This window comes from Saimiri boliviensis, chromosome 21, assembly GCF_048565385.1.
Source record: "Saimiri boliviensis isolate mSaiBol1 chromosome 21, mSaiBol1.pri, whole genome shotgun sequence".
NCBI lineage: Eukaryota > Metazoa > Chordata > Mammalia > Primates > Cebidae > Saimiri > Saimiri boliviensis.
In genome coordinates, this window is record NC_133469.1 from 2,779,472 (window position 1) to 2,800,637 (window position 21,166).

A 21,166-nucleotide genomic window follows, 5' to 3' on the forward strand; every position below is an offset into this window, starting at 1 on the left:
TTTCTCCCATTCGGAATGGGCTTACGCACCCAATGCCTGTACCCTCATTGTAGCTAGGAAGCGATTTTGATTTTACAGGGTCATAGGCCGAAGGGACTTCCCTTGTCTCAGATGAGACTTGGGCTTGGACTTTTGGATTAATACTGGAATGAATTAAGACCTTGAGGGACTGTTGGCATGGCATGATTGTGTTTTGAAATGTGAGGACATGAGATTTGGGAGGGGCCAGGAGTGGAATGACGTGCTTTGGCCGTGTCCGCACCCAAATCTCAACTTGAATTGTAGTTCCCATAATCCACACATGTCATAGGAGGTACCTGGTGGGAGGTAATTGAATCGTGGGAGCAGTTACCACCATGCTGTCTCACGGCAGTGAGTGAGTTCTCAGGAGATCTGATGGCTTTATGAGGGGCTTCCCCCGCTTTTGCTCAGCACTTCTCCTTCTTGCAGCCTGCAGCCATGTGAAGAAAGACACGTTTGCTTCCCCTTCTGCCGTGATTGTACTACGTTTCCTGAGGCCTCCCCAAGCCCTGCAGAACTGTGAGTCAATTCAACCTCTTTCCTTTATTTTTATATTTTTTTGATAGAGACTTGCTCTGTCACCCAGCCTGGAGTGCAGTGGCATGATCTTGGCTCACTGCAACCTCCACCTCCCGGGTTCAAGCGATTCTCCTGACTCAGCCTCCCAAGTAGCTGGGATTACAGGTGCCCACCACCACACCCAGGTAATTTTTGTATTTTAAGTAGAGACTGGATTTCATCATGTTGGCCAGGGTGGTCCTGAACTCCTCATCTCAGGTAATCTGCCCCCCTCAGCCTCCCAAATTGCTGGGATTACAGGTGTGAGCCACTGTGCCCGGCCAACCTCTTTCCTTTATAAATTACCCAATCTCAGATAGTTCTTCATAGCAGCATGAGAACAGACTGATACACCAGGACACAGGGCTGCGGCAGAGGTCACTTTAGCAGCATCACATGATTCCAGCTGCAACTGGGAGCATAGCAGCCCTCTTCCCACAGATGACATGGAGCAAGTCTGAAGCACAGGGCAGTGGGTCAGGCAGGTGGTCACACCAATGGGGCGGTCGGTCCCCAAGGACACCATTGCTCAGGAACCACAGGCTCCAAGTACATTAGAATCTCTGCAGAAGCGTTCTGAGCATCAGTATTTTGACCCAGAATTCTAGTATCCAGATAGCAGGAGCACAGCCTTCCCTGGGCTTGAATGCGAACTTCACCATTGAACGTGTGACCCAAAACAAGGAACTTGAGCTCTCTTAGCCTCAGATTTCTTGTCAGTTTGACTTACCGTGCGTCACCCCCGTCCCACATCTACGCTTGCACTCTGCCTTCCAGAACGACTTCCCTGCCAACCCAGATTCTGGGACCCATAAAGACCCCATTCAGAAACCAGTTCTTTTGTGGCTAATTCCCTCCTGAAATCACTTCTCCTTCCTCTGACACAGTGGCATTCATTATATGTGTTATGGGCTCGGAGAGGAGCTGAAGGCTCTTTAAACACCAGCTAGTCCGACCCTTGACTTTCAAGACAAGAAATTGAGGAGCTGATCAAGGAAAAGACTTGCCCAGCGTCCTAGGGCAGGTGCACAGTGGAGCTGTGATGGTCAGGGGTCTTCTGCGAGCTGGAGCACGGACTTGTGCATTTCCAGAGCAGCCACTTGCCTCTGAGAGCTTTATAGTTTCCTCACTCATAAAATGGGGTGGATAATGCCCACCTCTCAGGGTTGCAGGGAGATTAGATGATGGGCTTTGTAAACTGCAAGGTGGTGTGTACTTGCGAGGGTTGCATTGCCTGCTGCCTCCATGGGGGTAGCATTAGAGGGATGGGCGCTCCTTGGGGAGGGGATCTGCCCCGGGCGTCAGGAAGCACCCAGCACGTATCTGGTGCTCAGAAAGCCAGGCACGGAGGATTGTAGCCAGCCCAGGACTGTGGCCCACAAGTGGGAGCCATAGCTGCTCCAGGACCTCAGGGCCCAGAGAGGTTTCTGGCTGGGACACTGGGAGAAAGAAGTGGGTGGAAGACCCAGAACTTGAGCAGACGTGATGGGAGACTATGACACAGGGGCCAGAGAGAGCTCTGACATTGCGCGGGTCTGGACTCCAGTGGCCATTCTTCTTGGTTTACCCGGACTGCTCTCCACCCAGGGGCTGACGTGAGGCTCACAGGAGGCCCCCGTGGCTCACACCCCCAGACTGGTGCCCACACGCTGCAAAATGCAGTGAATGCCCCTTTACTCCCACTGTCCCTTTCTGAGCAGTCATCTCTGTCATTTCATATAGTCTGTAGTAAGCACTTAATTCTTTTTTTTTTTTCTTGAGATGGATTCTCACCCTGTTGCCCAGGCTGGAGTACAGTAGCATCATCTCTGCCCGCTGCAACGCCTACCTCCTGGGTTCAAGCGCTTCTCCTGCCTCAGCAACCCAAGTAACTGAGACTACAGGCGCCCACCACCATGCCCGTCTAATTTTTGTATTTTTAGTAGAGACGGGGTTTCACCACGTTGGCCAGGCTGGTCTTGAACTCCTGACCCAAAGTGGTCCACCTGCCTTGGCCTCCCAAAGTACTGGGATTACAGGTGTGCGCTCTCAGGCCCAACCATGAGCACTTAATTTTATCAAGTAAATATTCCATGAGGTATGTGTTATCATCTCCCTTCCATCCAAGAGACGACTGAAGCCTTGAGAGGTGGGGACTTTTCCCGGGTCACATCGATGGGACTCAAACCCAGGTCAGCCCAAATTCAGAGCCCAGGATCCCTTCTCTGCTCCATAACGTGGGGCTGTGTCAGGCGGATCCTGGTAACAAGCTGGGGATTGTGACCTGGGTCAGCTCCTGGGTGTCAGCTGGGCCACCTCCAGGCTCCAGGAAGGATATGACACTGATAATAGGTGATGGCTCCATGAGCCAGGTCAAGCTCATTCATCCTGAGGCTACATTAACAGAGGCAGTGGTCAGGAGGTGGGAGGTGAAAGACAACAGTACTGCTCATATCACCTCTGGGCTACTGCTGGACTCCATGCTCCCAGAAGGTTGCGAACAAACGGGGTGTGGGGCCGGAGCTCCCTGAACGGCATCACTGGGTTGGCAATGTCCCTGAGGAGTGGTTGTAGGGTTCAAGGTGTTCACCATGGAGAAGAGCGGCCTCAGAAGATCAACCCCCTTCTGCTCCTGTGCCCAGGCAGGCAGAGCAAGCAGAGTCTGTGGGCCCGGGGTGCAGAGCTGGGATCCATGGGGAAACCACAGGCACCTGGATTTTAACACCATGTGAACAAATACCCAAGAGCTAAATAAGACAGAAACCAGGGAGGTGCTTAAAAACGTAGGCTGAAAGCCGGGCGCGGTGGCTCAAGCCTGTAATCCCAGCACTTTGGGAGGCTGAGGCGGGTGGATCACAAGGTCAAGAGATCGAGACCATCCTGGTCAACATGGTGAAACCCCGTCTCTACTAAAAATACAAAAAATCAGCTGGGCATGGTGGTGCGTGCCTGTAATCCCAGCTACTCAGGAGGCTGAGGCAGGAGAATTGCCTGAACCCAGGAGGCGGAGGTTGCGGTGAGCCGAGATCGCGCCATTGCACTCCAGCCTGGGTAACAAGAGCGAAACTCCGTCTCAAAAAAAAAAAAAAACAAAAAACGTAGGCCGGGCACAGTGGCTCACACCTGTAATCCCAGCATTTTGGGAGGCCGAGGCGGGTGGATCGCCTGAGCTGGGGAGTATGAGCCCAGCCTGACCGACATGGAGAAACCTCATCTCTGCTAAAAATGCAAAATTAGCAGGGCATGGTGGCACATGCCTGTAATCCCAGCTACTCGACAGGCTGAGGCAGGAGAATCGCTGGAACCGGGAGGAGGAGGTTGCGGTGAGCAGAGATCATGCCGTTGCCCTGCAGTCTGGGCAACAACAGCCAGACTCCATCAGAAAGAAGGACGGCGGGGGGTGGGGGGAAGGGAGGAGGGGAAAAGAGAGGAAAAAGAGAGAAACCGGTGCTTAGCAACGACGAGGTGCAGCCGGGGACGCTCGTGAGTGGGCTCTGCAGTTGTCACGTTGCCAGCAGAAAACGCATGAGCCACAAATCATGGAGATCAAAGAGACGTTTTCAGAGCAGAATGTTGTGAGCAGTGGAGATACTCAACCACCTGAGCCAAAATCATTTCCTCACATGCCATGGCAAAGGCGGGCGATGGAGAGGGAGGCGGGAGTGGCCAGCTCTCCCCCCAGTCTGAGTCACAGAGCAAAGCAATGGGGACAAAGCATAGGTCAAAGCCCCCGCCACGTGAAGAAGTGACGAGGGAGGCGGAGTGCCTGTGGCATAGAGGCCCATGTCCGAGACAAGGGGCAACGGGCAGGAGCAAGAATATTTCTAAAGGCCTCTAAATCCTGCACCAGGTGGCCAGGCCCCCCCAGCAAACCCAGCTCCTGAGGGTGGGGACCGTGCATAGAGCATCCCAGCTGTGCAGACAGTGTTGGGGGGGCCACAGATCCCCTGGCTCCAAGGGGGACAGCCTTTTCCTGATGCAGGGAGACAGCCAGAGGGGAAGAGGCCTGCTCAGACCCAGGGGGTCCTGAAGGGAAGGGGACAGCCTCCTGCATGCTCACTGGCTGCCCCTGCCTCCTCGTCCCTTTTTTTTTTTTTTTTTTTTACATGGAGTTTCACTCTTGTTGCCCAGGCTGGAGTGCAATGGCGTGATCTCAGCTCGCTGCAATCTCCACCTCCTGCCTCAGCCTCCCGAGTAGCTGAGATTACAGGCATGCACCACCACACCCGGCTCATTTTATATGTTTTAGTAGAGACAGGGTTTCTCCATGTTGGTCAGGCGGGTCTCAAACTCCTGACCTCAGGTGATCCACCCGCCTCTGCCTCCCAAAGTGCTGGGATGACAGGCGGGAGCCACCGCGCCCGGCTCCTCCTCCTTTTCCAATCCCAGCACAGCCCCGGGCCCTCCTTTTCTCCACTGGCTCCCTTCTCTCACATTTGCTCCCCAAATCCAAGCTCCTGGCCACACCACAGGCAGCATCCTCCTGACCCGGCCTCTGCCTGCCCCGCCCCCCCGCAGGCCCCTCCCTCCTTCAGTCTCGCCCCAGGGCCTTTGCACCTGCGTTGCCTCCGCCTGCGAAACCCAGCCTCTCGTCCTCAGTCGCAGCTCAGCTGTCACCCCCTCAGGGAGGCCTTCCTGGGCCACCCGGGCCAGTGTTGCTCCCACGCCCTCCCTGCCCCACTCTCACCTGATTTTGTTTTCTTCATGGCCCCACCGCTGCTGGGCGGATCTCACATTTACATCTTTCCATTTGCTGTTCAGCGTCTGCTCCCGCACGCCCACCAGAATGTGTGATTTCCTCAAGGTTACGTCCCCGGGGCCTGTAACTCACTGAGCATAAGCTGGATAAATGAATGAAAGAATGAATGAGTGGCTTCTTATCTTTTTGTTTATTTATTTAGAGAAAGGGGCTCACTTTGTTGCCTAGACTGGGGCACAGTGGCATGGTCACAGTTCACTGCAGCCTCGACCTCCTGGGGTAAAATGATCCTCCAACCTCAGCCTTCCAAGTAGCTGGGACTACAGGCGTGCGCCACCATGCCCAGCTAAGTTTTTATTATGCTTTTAGAGACAGGGTCTCGCTGCGCTGCCCAGGCCGGCCATTTTCTCTTTAGTTCCTGCTTGTCTTCCTTTGGGTCCTGTTCTCACTCACGCTTCCATCTCTCCAGCCTCCTGATCTCCACTGAGCCTTAGGGCCTGGCCAGGGGCCCAGCATAGGTCCCGCTCTGCGGGTGGGGAGAGCAGTGACTCCTGGAGAGGGCAGAGGGCTGGTGTCCCTGGCATCCTCTCTGCCTGAGGTAGAGGCATGGCTATTTCACAAACCTTCCCCAGGAACGAGGCTGTGGTGGCAGCAGGGGCCACTGGGCCCAACAGAAGCACCCACAGCTGGGATCCTGAGAAGACCTGGACCCCTGTCCTCCTCCTCCTCCCGCTTCCTGCCAGGACCTTCCAGCCTCTGGGCCTGACAGAAAGTCAGAGGTCAAGGTTTCCTGAGTGGGGCAGATCCAGGGGTCACCCCCAAGGGCCACTGAAGGACTAAGAGTCTGTGGGAGGAGCACCCCCAGCCCATCATTTCCATTGGCTCCTCTGGTCTCTGACTGGGGCATTGGGCACTTTCTCCGTGGGCAGCTCCGTGGCGGAACAGGAGCCCCTCTCCCCAGCAGTGCTGCCCGCCTGGTATCCCCGCCTGGAAATTCTGGACTGACGACGTGTGTCTCTGTGGCTGTCCTCCTTTCTCCCCCGATGAGACGGGGCAAGACGGAGGGCCGGTGACCTGGGTACACAGTGACCGGGACCATGCTGACAGGCTGTGCCCCAGGGACCCAGCTCCAAGCTGCAGGGTCTCCATGGAGCTTGACGGGACCTCTTCCCACTGGGGCAGATGTGGGCACACAGGACAAAGGCCAGAGCAGGATTCCAGGGACGCCAGGTCACTGGGCTGGCCCAGCTCAGCGTCCTCAGGCCTGATGGGTGGGCCCGAGCTCCAGGGTGCGGTCCGTTGGTGGAGCTATCTGGGGTTGGAGGGGGCTTGTTTCTGGGACGCCAGTGGCCAGAGGGCTGTGGAGGGAGCAGAAGCCTCAGGTGAATGCCCGGGGCTCAGAAAGGGCAGGTCAAGCTAGGTGGGTGCAGGCACAGCACTGCGGTGGAGCTGGAAGTGTCGGGAAGGTCCCAGCATGCCCACTCCCCAGAGGACTGCGCTGACGTCCCTGCTAAACCGATGACTATGGAATGGGTGGAGGAGGGCCGCTGGGGACCCCTGAAGTCGGGAGGGCCAGCCAGAGGAGAGGGACCAGGCCACCCCAGCCCAGACCACACACAGGGCCAGCCTCGCCCAAGGTCACATGGGGATGGACAACGGCAGGAGGACTGGCAGGGATCTGGCGAAGCCGAGAGAGGCACGCGTCCCATGGACCGCTCAGTGACTGTACCCAGCAGGTCATGCAGACCGACCAAGGTGACTGTCATAGGGCGTCCAGCACAGGTCACACACACGTGTCAGTGCCTGCATGAGCAGGCCACAGGGACACAGGCAGGCAGGCGGGCGGGCCGATGGCATGGATGGCATGGTTGGCCTGCCCAGGGAAGCAGCTGGTGTGTTCCCCTCCGCACGGCCACCCGCCCTCCATCCCTGTCCTCTGCCCACCTCACCTGATGGGCCCAAGGAGCCAGGCTTTGGTCCTGGAGGACACCTTGTGGGCCACGCTCCTCAGCAGGCCCTGCATCCACCGCAGGTCAGCTGGCACGTCGGGCAGCCACGCTACCAACCTGGAGGAAGGGCCAGGTCAGCTTCGCCCAGGTGAACTCAGGGTGTGGCCCCACCGAGCCCACCCTCCCCACAGGCCCAGAGAGAGCCGGGGCCCTGCATCTGAGGGCTGCCCGGCAGTGCCGGCCACTGTCGTGGAGCACGATGGAGCCACGAGGGCACCTGCAGGGGTGGGATGATTCGAAACAGACGTTGAACTTGGCATTGGCAGCCAGGCCTTAGGGTCCTTGACTCCAGAGGGAATAAGTAGGAAGCGCAGGGATGGAGAGGGGCCATCAGGGTCAGGCTGGCCTGGGGGTGCAGCCCAGCTTCCCTGCCCATCAGCTGGGTGACGTGTGCAGGTTAGGAAGCCTGTCTGGGTCTCTGTGTCTTCGCCTGTCAAGTGAGGACAGTCACCTCGCCCGCATTTCCTAACATCCTCCTCATCTGCGTCCGTTTCTCTCTGGGCCAGCCCCTGACCTCCCCACCCCACGCCCCTTTGTCTACTGTCCCCTCAGAAGCTGCCGGACCTCCGAAAACACAGCTGTTTTCTCCCTCTTGCTCAAGATGCCCCCGTGGTTCCCCAACGGCCCCACGATGGTGCCAACCACACATTCAGGGTCCTCAGAACTGCGTCTTGTCCCAGCACAGAGGAGAGCATGAGTCCATCTGCAGAGCCACAACCCTGCAGGGCTGTGCCTGAGAAAGCCCTGACCGGACACCTCAGATGCTGGCCTCAGCCTGTGCCGCAGCACCCTCTGAGGGCCCCTGCGCCAGAGCTCAAATGAGGCATGCAGTCTAGAGAGTGCCGTGTGGCGGCAAAGCATAAGCTGGGCTGTCACCTCCCTTGTTCTGGACCCCCTGCCTTTATTAATGCAACCTACATGTTGAACATGTGTATTATGAAAAGCACTGAGAGCGAACTTCCCTGTGGTCTGGGCAGGCTCCCCTTTGGGGCTCACACAATGGATTTTTTTTTAACTGAAAAGGTTGGACTTTACATTTATACTTTTGGATTTCAACTTGTGGTTTCCGTAAACAGCTCAGCTCGAGGAGAATCTCAGTAGAAAGCTCCCTCCTGGCTTTGGGCCACTGGTAATTTAGACAGCGGGGCTGACCCAGTCATGAACTCAACATTGAGACAGAGACCTGCAGCTCATCGTCACAGACCTTCTTCGAGAGAACAACGAATTTTAAAAAATTCGGATCTCCCCACGGCCCCTCCCTGCCTTCCCACCAGTCTCCGGACAAAGGCCACGCTCAGCGGGCTCCAGAGCTCTGGGCATCTGTCCCGCCGGCCTCCCCTGCCTCGTCTTGTACGGGCTCCTGGAGGCTCCCGCTTCACTGACCTCCCTTTCTGCTCCTAGAATGGGCCTGTCTCCCTCCTGCCTCTGGACCTTCGCACATGCTGTTCCATCTACCTAGAATGTTCTCCTTGTCCTCTTTGCCTGGTGGACACTGACTCATCCTTCAGATCACAGCCCAAGAGGCACCTCCTCCTGGCAGCCTTCCCCGGCGGCCGGAGAGCCCCGAGATGGAGCTGTGCCAGCGGAAAGCCAGTGCAGACTTGTCCCAGGTAACTCCAGGCGGAGCTGCCGTCGCAGGTGAGTGTGTGATAACTTGGGGTTGCACGCGCCCCCAGGCCAGGCGCTGGGTCTGGGTCAGTGCTGCCGCCACCGCCCCCGAGAGGCCCTCCGCAGCGGCTGGTGCAATGAACGAGTGGCTGCTGCAGAGGGACGTGTGACCCGGCAAGCCCGGCTGTTGCTGAGGGCCTGCCGGGCTGACTCGGGAGGGCCGTGTTTTATAGAAAAGGAACCTGGAATCCCAGCGCTTGGGGAGGTCGAGGCAGGTGCATCGCCTGAGACCAGCCCGACCCACGTGGCGGAACCCCGTCTCTACTGAAAATACAGAACTGAGCCAGGGGCGGCGGCGTGAGCCTGTAGTCCCAGCTCCTCGGGAGGCTGAGGCAGGAGAGTTGCTTCGACTCGGGAGGTGGAGGTTGGAGTGAGCCGAGATCGCGCCATTGCACTCCAGCCTGGGCCACAGAGCGAGACTCCACCACAAGGAAGGGAGGGAGGGAGGGAGGGAATCAGGAAGGAAGGAAGCCTGTAACCCGGAGAGGTCAAGAGACCCAGCCCCAGCCACACAGCCAATGAGAATCTGCTGGGCGGGGCAGTGGGCAAAGGTCACAGAGACAGGGTCGGGGGGGCCCGGGGGTAGAGACCCCTCCTGCAGCCAGGCGTGCCCCAGCTTCCGACTGCAGCCCCCAAGCCGCTTCCCCACCAGTCTCGCTTGGCAGAGGAGACCACGGAGGCTCTGAGTCACGCGGCCAACAGCACACCGCGTGGGGGCACCAGCCGGCTGCCCCGACCCCGCCCAGTGCTGCCCACCCAGTGTGCCGGCCGCCCCTCCCGCCACGGGCAGCGGTCAACAGCACAACCCCAGCCACAAGCCAGGCCCTTCCCAGCCCCCTGGCCGAGCCTCACCTTCTGCCGCGGAAGTAGACGTATTCGAAGGGCAGCGTGCAGGGCAGCAGCGCGTACGTCAGCACCTGCCCGGGCCCCGACCGGCAGAAGCGGGCCCACGGGCCGCGGTCCCTCGTACACGCTTTCTTCAGTGCTGCAAGAGAAGCCCCAGCACGACCCTGCCCACCTGGAGGCCGTGGGCTGACAGCCGGAGCCCCGCGCCCCACGCAGTGAGAGACTGCACCCTCCACCTTCTGCAGATGAAGAGGCAACACCGGCCGAGCCCCTCCCGCGGGCCCTCATCGCTGTCCGTGGGACAGGTGCTGTCTGCCCTCACAGACGACGAGACTGAGGTTCAGAGTGGAGCAGTGGCTTGCCTAAAGACCAACAGGAAGTGGCAGGGCCAGGATGGACTTGAGGACAGTCAGGCTCCTGAGGTCTTTGTACCTCTCCTACCCCTCCGGGAAGTCTGTGGCCTGCTAGGTTGGGACAGACACTCCCTCAATAACAGTAACAGGTCAGCATTATTAATAACCACAGCCGCAACTGTGACCACAACAACGTCTCCCGTGGAAGGGACCAGCGTCTGGGCTGGGGCGGAGCCAGAGCCCAAATCACAGCCTCCAGACACACCCCAGGCCGCAGCTCAGGCCACCTTGTCCACTCTGGCCCCTGCCCTCTGGAGACGGGGCATTTGAGGATTCGCAGGTAGCACAGGCCGGAGACCCTGCTCCGCATCCGCCTTCCGAGCGTCCCGGGACAAGTCCTAGCTGCCTCCTCTGTAAACTGGGGATCCCTGGGCAGGAAGGTAGGGGTGAGGGGTGACACGCGCAGTTCCCTCCCCACCCGGGAGTCGGTGCTGCGCCCGAGGGAGCTGCCGGGCCGCCCCGTGGAGCTGCCGGGATACTGCCGGGTTCCGGACTCCCCAGCTTGGATCTCGGGGCTCAGCACAGGTCCACGCCCGTCTCTGCGTGTCCTCGTGTGGTTTCCGGCAGGGAAAGGGTGCCCTCCTCCTCCCCTGGCCCACCCCACTCCCTGCTCTGGCCTCGACGGCCGTCACTGTCCTTCAGCCTCTTCCCACCCTGCTGGGCCCACCCCTCCCCCACCCGCCACCACCTCATTCCCTCCTCCCACAGCTTTCGAGGCCGCCTGCCCACCCTGCCAGCCTCCCAAGCTCGCCTCTGCTGCCTGCCCCTCAGTTACCCCGCTGCAGCCACAGGGACCTCCCGTCTCTCGTCCCCAGCCCCAGGACCTTTGCATGGGCCGTGCCCTCTGCCCGACGCTCTTCCGCCTCTCGGCCTGGCCAACATCTTCCCAGCTTCACTTAGGTGGCACTCAAACTCACCCCCATCGTTACATGCGCCTGCGGGACCCTGTACTTTACTGTTGTTGCGGTCGTGACATGTCACAGAGCAGGAGAACAGACTAAATGGATCTGAGTAGAACCCTTGGTTCTGCCATTTGCTACTGTGTGACCTTGGGCAGATTGCTTAACTTCTCTGTGCTGTGGTTTCCTCATCTGTACAATGGGAACAATTCTGTACTATCCTCAGATGGTTATTGGAAGGATGAAATGAGTTCATTTTCATCTGGGGAATCCAGACCCTCTGTGTGTGCCTCTCCTGTGTCCCTCAACATGTCCTGCCCTTTCCTGGGCAGTGGGCAAAAGACCTGGCTTTCGCTGGCACAGGCCTGGGTTCAGGTCCGCCAACGGCAGGCTCTGAGCGCTTGGTGAGTTCCTGAGCTTTGTTTCCTCATCATTGAAGTGGGTGCGAGTAATGGTTAGGCCCAGGGTTGTGAGGAATGAGCGATGCCACATGTTAAAGGCCCATAGTACCGCAGCTGGCACTTAGTTGGTGCTCAGTGAATGAGTCCCGTCCTCTTCCAGACCACGAGTGCCTTCAAGGCAGGTCTCTGACCCCAGGCCCCTGAGTGCAGGGCCCTGGCAGGTGAGCAAATGCAAGAAGAGTCCATACCAGCCTCCAGCTCTGGCGAGAGCTGCTCAAACTTGGGCACGTCCTTGACTTGCACGGGGGGCACATTCCAGTTGAGAGACAGGCCCCCCTTCCGGTGTTGGTCACAGCCAGCATCCCAGCCCCCGTCGGCTGGGGCAGGGGGTTCCTTAGACACCAGGGTCCGTAGCACAGGTTCCTTGGTGAGTCCTGGGTCAGGGATGGGAGAGGATAATACAAGGAGGCATCTGAGCCTCCCCAGGATTCCGCATGCCGCCCACATGCCTCAGTCCCAAACCCAGTTCCGGGGATCCACTGCACTGCGGGATGGACCCACGGCTTATTCTGAGTGACTCCCTCCTGCCTTCCCCCCGGCCCCGCTCTGCCCTGCTCCCTGCCCACTTCCGAGCGGCTCATCAGAACCCAGATCCCAGACACACAATTCAGGGTTCAAATTCTGGCTCCACCACCTACAAGCTATGTGACCCAGTGCCCTGTGCCTCAGTTTCCTTCTCTTTAAAAAAGGATAAGACCTGCTTTATACGGTTGCTCTGAGAATTAAACAAGATAAATACATAAAGCTTAAGCCCACATCTGGGCGTGTGTTAAGCGCGGGGCAAATGCCTCCTGGTCACGTGTCTGTGGTTGTAACGCAGGACTTGACCACGTGAGTTCGTGAGCGGCTCATTCAACCTGCGCCCGAGTGTCTACCCACTCATTTGAAGAGCAGTGTCCTGTGGAGACATCCAGGCTCTCCAGCCCAGACCTCTCTGGCCCACCCACTGCCCCATGAACACACACACACACACACACCCCTCCTGCCATGTTGTTAGGTGCCCTCAGGGTGCCTGCCTCTGCTCCTTCTCTCTTGTTCTTCTCTCTGCCTAGAACGCACTCTTCCTTTGCATCTTCAACCTTTCTGGTGTCCTCATAACTCGTTAAAACCCAGCGTATCTGTCACTGCTTCCAGGAAGCCCTCCTTGCCTACCCCCAACCCCCAGGCCGAGTCCAATGCTGAGTCCTCCAGACTCCCACAGCCCAGAGCATCCCTTCATCACTGCACCCATTTCCCTGGGTTGTCTCTCTTTGGGTCTGTCCCTGCACCAGGCTGCTGTGTGTGATTCTCCTCTGAGTCCGCAGTACTCAGCTCAGGTCCAGCACAGCGCAGAGGCTGAGGACGAGAGGGAGTGAGCCCAGGTCCGTCGTGGCTCAAAGGCCCAAGAGGCAAGGTCCACCCGGCACCACGTGGACATGATCCCCAGCCACTGTGGGATTGCCACCTACCACGTCTCTCCAGGAACCTCAGGGCATCCAGGTAGCCTTGTCTGCAGCTGTCGGCCACTACCTGCCAACACACAGGGATGGGATGGGCAAGACCTGGCCCTGCCGCTCGAGCCGATGCCACAGGCCAGAGACTGGTTTTCGACTGCTGACAATCCCAACCCAGCCTCTTCTCCCCAAGCGACCGTTCGGCAGGGCTCAGGGACCCCTGAGGACCCCAGCGTTGGGCAGGAAGGGCCAGAGGCCTGCTCGGCTGGTCCATGCCTGCAGCCGCGTCGCATCCCCCCAAGACGCCCTGGCTGCTCTTGCTCCAGCCCCTGCCCTCTCTTGCCTCAGTTTCCTCCTCTGGAAGATGGGATTACAAGGCCTGGGATGGCTGGGACTTCATCTGGCCTCTTGTAGGGCAGTGGATGGGAGCTCCCTTTGCCCCTTTGATGTTCACTTTCGGGACCAGACTGAGACGGGCTGAGAAACCAAGAGCCCCACCTACCTGTCTGATTAAAGCCCCTCCTGTGGCAAAGGCGCTGTACCCCCCTCATCCTTGCTGTGAGACCTCAGCATGGAAGTGCCAACTCTCTCAGTGCCTCAGTTTACTTATCTAGAAAATGGGGCTGGGATGTTCTGTCCACCCAGTGGTGTGGGGAGGACCAGAGGAAATGGGCATGACCTTGTCTCATGACAGAAAGCACCACACAAATGTGAGAGGTAGGTGGGGCGGGGAGGAGCCAGGATGTGGTTGGGGCAGAGGGAGGGAGGGAGGGAGGGTGGGAGACAGAATCTAGGTTTGTTTTTTTGAGACAGAGTCTCGCTCTGTCACCCAGGCTGCAGTGCCAAGCCTCTAACACCTTCACAGGGCTGGACCTACCTCGGGGTTGGGGGGCACAAGACTTGTGAATCCCAGGAAGAAGTTCTCGGTGGAGATTTGGAAGCTGGCATTGAAGGCGTTCAACTCGTGCAGGTTGGCGGAGGTGCTCTGCGGGCAGATGTCCACTGTCCCGGGGAAGGGCGACACGGTGATGGTGGAGGGGCAGTCCGCAAAGGGCAAGTTGTTGCTCAGAGCCCCATCGATGTATCGCTGTAATTTGTGAGGGGCAAGTGGGTGGTGCTGCCCTCAGAATGCCTCCCACACTGGCTGCAGCGGATGACCCTCTAGCTGCCCCTGAGTCACCAGGGCCACTCCAGCCCAGGAAGCTGAATGCTCCCCAGGAGCAGGGGGAGGGCCTGGCACACAGTAGGTGCTCATGGCTGGGGATTGTGCCCCACACGGCGCCAGGTGAACCCTGCCTCTTGGGCCTTTGAGCTGCTAGGGTTTCCTCCACCCGAGCCCTTCTCCGCAGTGTGCACCCCAGGCTGCCCAGAGCAAGGACAGGATTCCAGAGTGCACTCACCTCCCCTCTGAACTCCGGGGGAATCACCCCACAATAGAAAGGAAAGTATAAGCTGCAGACCAGCACCTAGGAAGACAACAGTCAGCAGGAACACAGCTGTGCATGCCCCTTGCATTCGGAGCCTCCTCGGCACGGTTTCTAATCCCAGCAGCCTGCAAAGGAAGTGTCCTCAGTCCCACGTCCGTGAGGAGGCTGAGGCATCACCTCCCAGCCAAGCTCTCCCAGGGAAGCAGGGATCGGAGCACCTCTGTCTCGGAGGCTCCTGTCTTGACGCCCACCTCCTCTTTCCGTGGCTGTGCAGGGAAGGTCGTCAGGTGCTTGCCGCAGGCCAGTGTCCACAGGCTCCTGAGGAAGCCAGCTGCGGACCCCAAAGAGTGGCCCAGAATCCTTGCCTGTGTAACAGTTGGGGTGGGGCCTGGCACATAGTAGGTGCTCAGTACACACTAGCTGCTGTCCCCATTCATCTGCGGGACAAGACTGTCACTCGCGTCTCCGTCTGGTCAGAGCCAGGATGGCTACTGCACCTCCCGGAGAGAGCTGGGATGTTTCCAAGAGTTCCATGAGACAAAGTTCTCTGTTCAAAAGTTTGCAGGCTCCAGGTTGCTGGTTCTCAACTAGGAGTGATTATCCCCCGCCCCCACAGGACACTTCAGCGTCAGAGGCACGTTTGGTCGCCACACGGCGCGCCTGCGTGTGCACGCTATCGGCAAATGTCAATAGAGCCAAGGTCTATGGGGAACATCTTTTTTAGACATCCCGTTTCCTTTCAGTGCTGGGTTGTTCCTTACCCCTTACCTAGAGATGAGTTCATGACGGAGACCGCCCGCCCCCCAGAGCCAAGGATCACAGAGGCCCCAAGGAGGCAAGGGCTTCCGTCTGTTTTGCTCCCTGTTACAGCCACAGCGCCTAGAACAGTGACTGGCACGTAACAGACGTTCAGTAAGTGCCCACTGCCAAAAAGCACCTGGAGGATGGGGGGGGGGCGGGGGCGGGGGCTGGGCAGCTGCTCTCTGGAAAGGGCAGTCCCTTTGGGGGCCCTGACTCAGCAGCCTGACTCTGCCGGGATCCAGCCTGACCCTTCTGTGTGCGGCAAGCCCGGAAGTCTCCAGCCCCACCCTGCCGATCCTCTGTGTGCCTCAGTTTCCTCGCCTATAAACAGGTCGGCCCTCCGTCCCTCCCTCCCTCCCTCGGGCCCCCGCGGATACATCTGCCTGGGAAGTACCTGGAGGTCACTCTGGACTGGATGGAGCCCGCCCACCCCGCCAGGCCCTGGGCCCCGACACTGCCCACCTGGATGAGCTCATCGCGGGTGGCAAAGTCGGTGATTATGAAGTTGTGGCCGTCGGGCCAGCGGGTCAGCGAGACACCCAGCCGCTGGGAGGCCAGGACGTGGGCGTCGGGGGGCAGAGAGTCCTGCAGCTGCCGCTTGATGTGCTCGATGGGCGCGTAGGCCGGGTGCAGGATGCCGAGGCTCAGCCGCTGCACGTGCCTGACCATGCCCAGGAGGTGGGTGCAGCAGAAGTCTGCAGGGGGGCGGGGAGGGGAGGCCTCAGCGCCTGGGTCCTGCTTCCCCTCCCCTCCACACCCCCGCCGCCCTCCTGGGTGCAATGGGAGCCGCATCCTCGTCACTCCAGCTCAGAATTTCTAGGCTCGGCCCTGGATTCAAACGTTCCGTTCACCTCTTCACCTTTTGCCCCCCAGCCCACCTGGGAAACGGTTTCTGGCTCTGAACCACGATCTCTCCTTTGCAAATGGGGGTCACCTAGTTCCCAGTCCTCGGGGTTCTCATGGGATTAAATCGGGCTGTGCCAGGGGTAGAGGGCGCAGGGCACAGCGCCAGGCACCAGCGCCTCTGGGCTCCCACCCTGTCTCGTCGAGAATCCTCTCCCCTTAAGGTGTCCCCGCCCCCTTCGCCCCTGCGGTCAAGGACCCACCGACCGACGTGCCGCAGACGATGCTGACTGCGTTGAGCGCCCCAGACGAGGACCCGTAGAAGCGGCGGGCGCCCTGGAGGAGGCGCGGGGCGCGCTGGCGCAGGCACTGGGTGGCACCCACGTGGTAGAGACCCAGGAAGCCGGCGCCGGAGAAGGACAGGTTCCAGCTGCCCTCCTCCTCCAAGAAGCCCATGGCGGGGGCACCCGGCGGAGTGATGCGGACGAGGTAGGCTCACTCCGCGGTCGGGATGGGGCCGGGACGCGGCGCTGCGCAGGGCTGGGCCCGAATGTGGGCTCTGGCGAGAGCCGGGCTGGGGCTGGTGCGCCCTGTGCCGCCCCCGGGCTGCGTCTCCTGCGCCCAGCCAAGGAAGTCCCCGGTCGCGACCAGCCCCCCACTCCAGGTGTGCGCCAGGTGAGCCCCAGAGGTGCCCGCGCGCTGTTTGTACCCTGGCACCGCCCCCGTGCGCCGCCCCAGATCCGCAACGGGTCACAGATTTCTGGGTGACAGGGCAGGGGAGTGGGGCCAAATCTTGGCCTGATCTCTGGAAGTCTGGGCAATTGTTATTCCAGTCCTCATTATGCAAATGGGGAAACGGAGGCGCAGCCCAGGATGGTGGCAGCCAGTGGCAGAGTGGGACCCAGGACACCTGGCCTTCCGAGTCAAACCAGGCTTCAGTCTGCAGCTGCGCTGGGTCCAAGGGCGGGCCTGGGGGAAAGGGAGGTCTTTTTGGGCCAGCCCCAGCCCCCATCGACGTGGGTTTTCCCAGCCTCCTCGCTCTCTCTGGCAGCACTTTTTCAGCCCAGTGTGAGGAGGCGTGAGGACCTATAGAGGCCTCTCTGCTCTCCTGGCTGCACCTCCAAACCCCACCAGACCCACCAGCTAGCAGGGACAGTGGGATCCTGGCAGCAGTCACCCACTCCCCCTCTGTGCCAGCTGTGTGAATAGGGACCGGGGCAGTGGCCTGTGGGGGGTGAGGGGGTGGGATTCTGAGTCCTGGAGACGCCAAGGCACTCCCACCGCCAGGAAGAGCCTCTGAGAGAACTCACCCACAACCCAGTCACCTGGACAGTTGTTCTGGAAATCAAGCCTGGCTAACAGATGAAATGAAGTACACACAAGAAATCCTCCGGCGGATCCACAAGGTGAGATGGAAGAGGAGGCTGATGGCGGCATTGCCAAGGCCGTGGTCACAGACGAGCGCCTGAGAGGGAAATGGGTGAGGGAAACCCAGTGGGGCCTTCCGCACACCATCCGAGGGTCTGGGACATGCAGGTAAATGCAGAATGAGGTTTACTGCACCCTGGGATTTATGCAAATATTTTTAAAACACTCTCTATGCTGGGCACAGTGGCTCATGCCTGCGAGGCATTTTTGGAGTCTGATGCGGATGGATCGTCCGAGGTCAGGAGTTCGAGACCAGCTTGCCCAACATGGCAAAACCCCGTCTCTACTAAAAATACAAAAACTAGCCAGGCATGGTGACATGTTTCTGTAATCCCAGTTACTTGGGAGCCTGAGGCAGGAGAATTGTTGGAATCTAGGAGGCAGAGGTTGCAGTGAACCAAGATTGTGCCACCTCACTCCAGCCTGGGTGAAAGAGCAAGACTCTGTGAAAGAAAAGAAAAAAGAGAAGAGAAAGAAAAGAAAAGGAAGAAAGAAAGAAAGAGCAAGAAAATATGGAAACGGACAATCAACATTTTCAAGATTCTCAGTAATAAGTGGGTTACAGAGACTCGTCAACAGAAGCTAAACCAGGTAGGGAGCAGGACAGGATATTCACTTAGTTTCAAAGTACTGCCCTCAAATTACTGTTAATTACAAAAGTCAATACAAGTCTCATACACAAAGGAGAGTCTGTTTTCTAGGTCAACAGAATGCTTTGTGTGCACAGGGGTGAATTTTTTTTTCTAGTACTTGTGACCTATCGATTGCTTAATTTCCCCAAGTGTTACTGATTTCACAGCAGCTCGTGGTCATTCAGCAGTTTCTCAGTCAATGGATGTCAAAATGACAGCTGTCAAATGGCACCTCTGGAGCGTTCTTGGAAAAGGTCATCATGTGCTGACACAGTCCAATTTCCTTGACTTACAGGTGGGGGAACTAGAACCCAGAGAGAGGGAGTCACTTGCCCCACGCCTCCTGGCAGAGTCCAGGATCCATGTAGCTTGGAGTCTTTGGTCCAGGGTGGAGATGCTCTTGGGAAATCCTGGCACAACAGAAGCCAGTCGCAGCCACCAGGATACAAAGAAGAACAATAGGTCAACAGGGAACAGGTCTCCCAAAATGCTGGGATTACAGGTGTGAGCCAGTGCACCCGGCCTGGGGTCCAGGTCTTTAAGAGCACAACAGGGCAGGTTGTCTTGGCCGTTAGTGAGGAGGACCATCAGTGTGGTGGGGAGCAGTGGAGGAGAACAGTTATCTGGAAATCTTTGTGTCTGGGGAGAGGCTGTGGTTTCAACCCATGAGGAGGTCAACAAGCCACATGGTCCAGACCTTCAGAGAAGAGGAAGGCGAGGAAGAGGAGGAAGAAGAGGTGGCTGGCAGTCACCTGGGCCTTGGTAGCAGGCAGACCTGCTCCCTGTTGACCTGTAGTGGAGGGTGAAGCAGGGAGAGGAGCAGAAAAGACAACTACTGGTACTGGGCTTTATACCTGGGTGATGAAATAATCTGTATAACAAACCCCCATGACTTGAGTTTCCCTAAGTAACGAACTTTCACATGTACCCCCAAAACCTAAAATAAAAGCTTTAAAAAAAAAAAAGAAAGAAAAATCAGACTGAGATAGAGAATAGAGCGTTTGGCAAAGAGCTAGGGCAGAAGAGCTGTCTGAGCTTCGTGCTGGAGGGAGTGGCAGTTGTGGTGCCCCAAGGGAAGGAGAGACATTCAGCGGGAGCCTTGTGGCCTGTGACAGCTGCCGTTCAGACCTTCCTTCACTGCACTCACCCCAGAAAGGGCACCCGGGCTGCAGGAATTCAGAGCAGTGGGCTCACTAGAGGCAGGTCAGACAAAGCGGCCTGGAGGAGTTTGGGCAGAGCCTCGAAGGGAGGAATCCAGGAGGCAGAGATTGGAGGAGGGTGTTTACAAGCCAAGGCACAGAGGCGGGAAAGTGCTAGGTGTGCCCAAGATTCCACGGGGGACCCATGGGATTAGCATGGAAGCCGTGGAGGGGAGGGATTCCAGACAAGGGGCAGCCTAGAACCCTGGGAAAGCCCCGGAGGGTGCAGAGGTGATGGAGAGTTCCTGTCTTTGTGCCCTGCCAGGTGACTGGTCCCATGCAGGCAGATGCCCAGTCAGTTCCCATTGAATAAGCTTCAGGAGCCACCAGCAGATCTGGGCACGGGGGCAACATAGGACCAGGCAAAGGGAAGCCCTGGAAGTTGGCATGTCCTTGTCCTGGCCCCACACTGTCACTCAAGCCCCCTCTCCACCCCTCTCCCTGGAGGAGGCGGCTCCCAAGCCTTCCCGCAGGCCCTAACGCACCTGCGCCATCTCTTCCCCATGACTCCATACCTGCAGCCTTGCCATGGAAGCTCCCGCCTGGAAAGCTCCCTCACCTGCAGCAACCATCCCGCAGCTCCAGCCAGCACCGCTGCGCCTCCCCCGGCTCCCCCACCCTCCACGCCTCTCCTGTTACCACAGCCTGCTCAAACATCCCCCCTCCTGCCTCCTTCCCTGATCAATCGGTTAAAAAGTGCTTTACGAACTGTAAAGCCCGAAGCACTTGGGGTCGTGGTGACAAGGGCTGCCTGGGCTCCAATTCCGGCTCCAGCACGTGTTGGCTGCAGACCCTGGATAGTGGAACTGACCTGTGCCTCAGTTTGCTCACCCATCAAACGGGGATAATAACACTGCTTACTCCATAGGACCGATAAGGATTAGAGTTAACGAAGTAGGTGTTTGAAACGGCGCCCAGCACTGGATAAGCACACAATGGTCACTGCTGTGAATGCTTTCATCACTATCTTATTTATTTATTTATGAGACGGAGTCTCGCTCTGTTGCCCGGGCTGGAATTCAGTGGCATGATCTCGGCTCACTGCAACCACCACCTCCTGGGTTCAAGCAATTCTCCTGCCTCAGCCTCCCAAATAGCTGGGACTACAGGCACACGCCATCACGCCTGGTTAATTTTTGTCTTTTTTGGTAGAGACAGGGTTTCACCATGTAGCCAAGGCTGGTCTCGAACTCCTGGCCTCAGGTGATCTGCCTACCTCAGCCTCCCAAAGTAGTGGGAATACAGGCATGAGCCACTGTGCCCAACGCTGTGTTGCTGTTTTAATCACAGGGCACGTATCGGTGCCTTCTCATGTGGGCTCCTGCAGGGCCAGGGCTTCCATCCGTGCCGGGAGAAAGTGCAGCATGTGTTTGGGTACTGAGTGCTTGGCCCACAGCCTGGATGGGTCATTTTCGGAAGAGGTGGGAGGTTCTGCGTCTCTTCACTGCACACCTACACCTTCCTTGACCTGGGAGTGAAGGGCAGCCTGCCCGTGAGCAGTGGGTGAGGGCCAGGCCAGCCCGGCCTCCTCTCCTGCAGAGGTGGGTGGTACCGGGCTTTGCTGACCCCACACCAGGGCCAGCATCCTCACCTCAGAGACTGTGGGCCTGCACGGACCCACCCACCTGGGGGCAGGCACCCCAGGCTGTCTCCAGTGGGGGCGGGGCCTGGCCCCAGCTGCAGGCGGCAATTAGAAGCCATGGCTGACTTTGCTCCAAGACGGAACCAGGCCACATCAGGCGCGGCTGGGACCCCTTCATCCACAGAGGTGACTGTGCCGGAGGCAGGCTGCGCCTCCCTAGAGCGGTGGACTGCTAGTGTGAGTTCAGCGGGGACGTGTTCCGGAGGTT

At 58.5% G+C, this 21,166-nt stretch overlaps 1 protein-coding gene across 3 annotated transcripts; it reads right to left on the reverse strand.

The window, feature by feature from the left end:
- Window positions 1-533: 533 nt before the first annotated feature.
- On the reverse strand, window positions 534-16,736 carry PNPLA5 (patatin like domain 5, triacylglycerol lipase). 3 transcript variants are annotated; one of them, XM_074390959.1, is made up of 10 exons: window positions 16,321-16,736; window positions 15,677-15,909; window positions 14,387-14,452; window positions 13,860-14,073; window positions 13,002-13,058; window positions 11,742-11,927; window positions 9,787-9,919; window positions 7,207-7,323; window positions 5,246-5,399; window positions 534-3,269 (listed from the first exon to the last, which is right to left on the reverse strand). In XM_074390959.1, the coding sequence occupies exons 1-9, from the start codon at window positions 16,511-16,513 to the stop codon at window positions 5,261-5,263; spliced, it is 1,338 nt and encodes a 445-aa protein (XP_074247060.1). In that variant the 5' UTR covers window positions 16,514-16,736; the 3' UTR covers window positions 534-3,269; window positions 5,246-5,260. The 3 variants fall into 3 exon arrangements, with proteins under 3 accessions (XP_074247060.1, XP_074247059.1, XP_074247061.1); XM_074390958.1 differs by lacking the exon at window positions 534-3,269 and having other exon boundaries at window positions 5,158-5,399; XM_074390960.1 differs by lacking the exons at window positions 534-3,269; window positions 5,246-5,399 and adding an exon at window positions 5,433-6,615.
- Window positions 16,737-21,166: the final 4,430 nt, after the last annotated feature.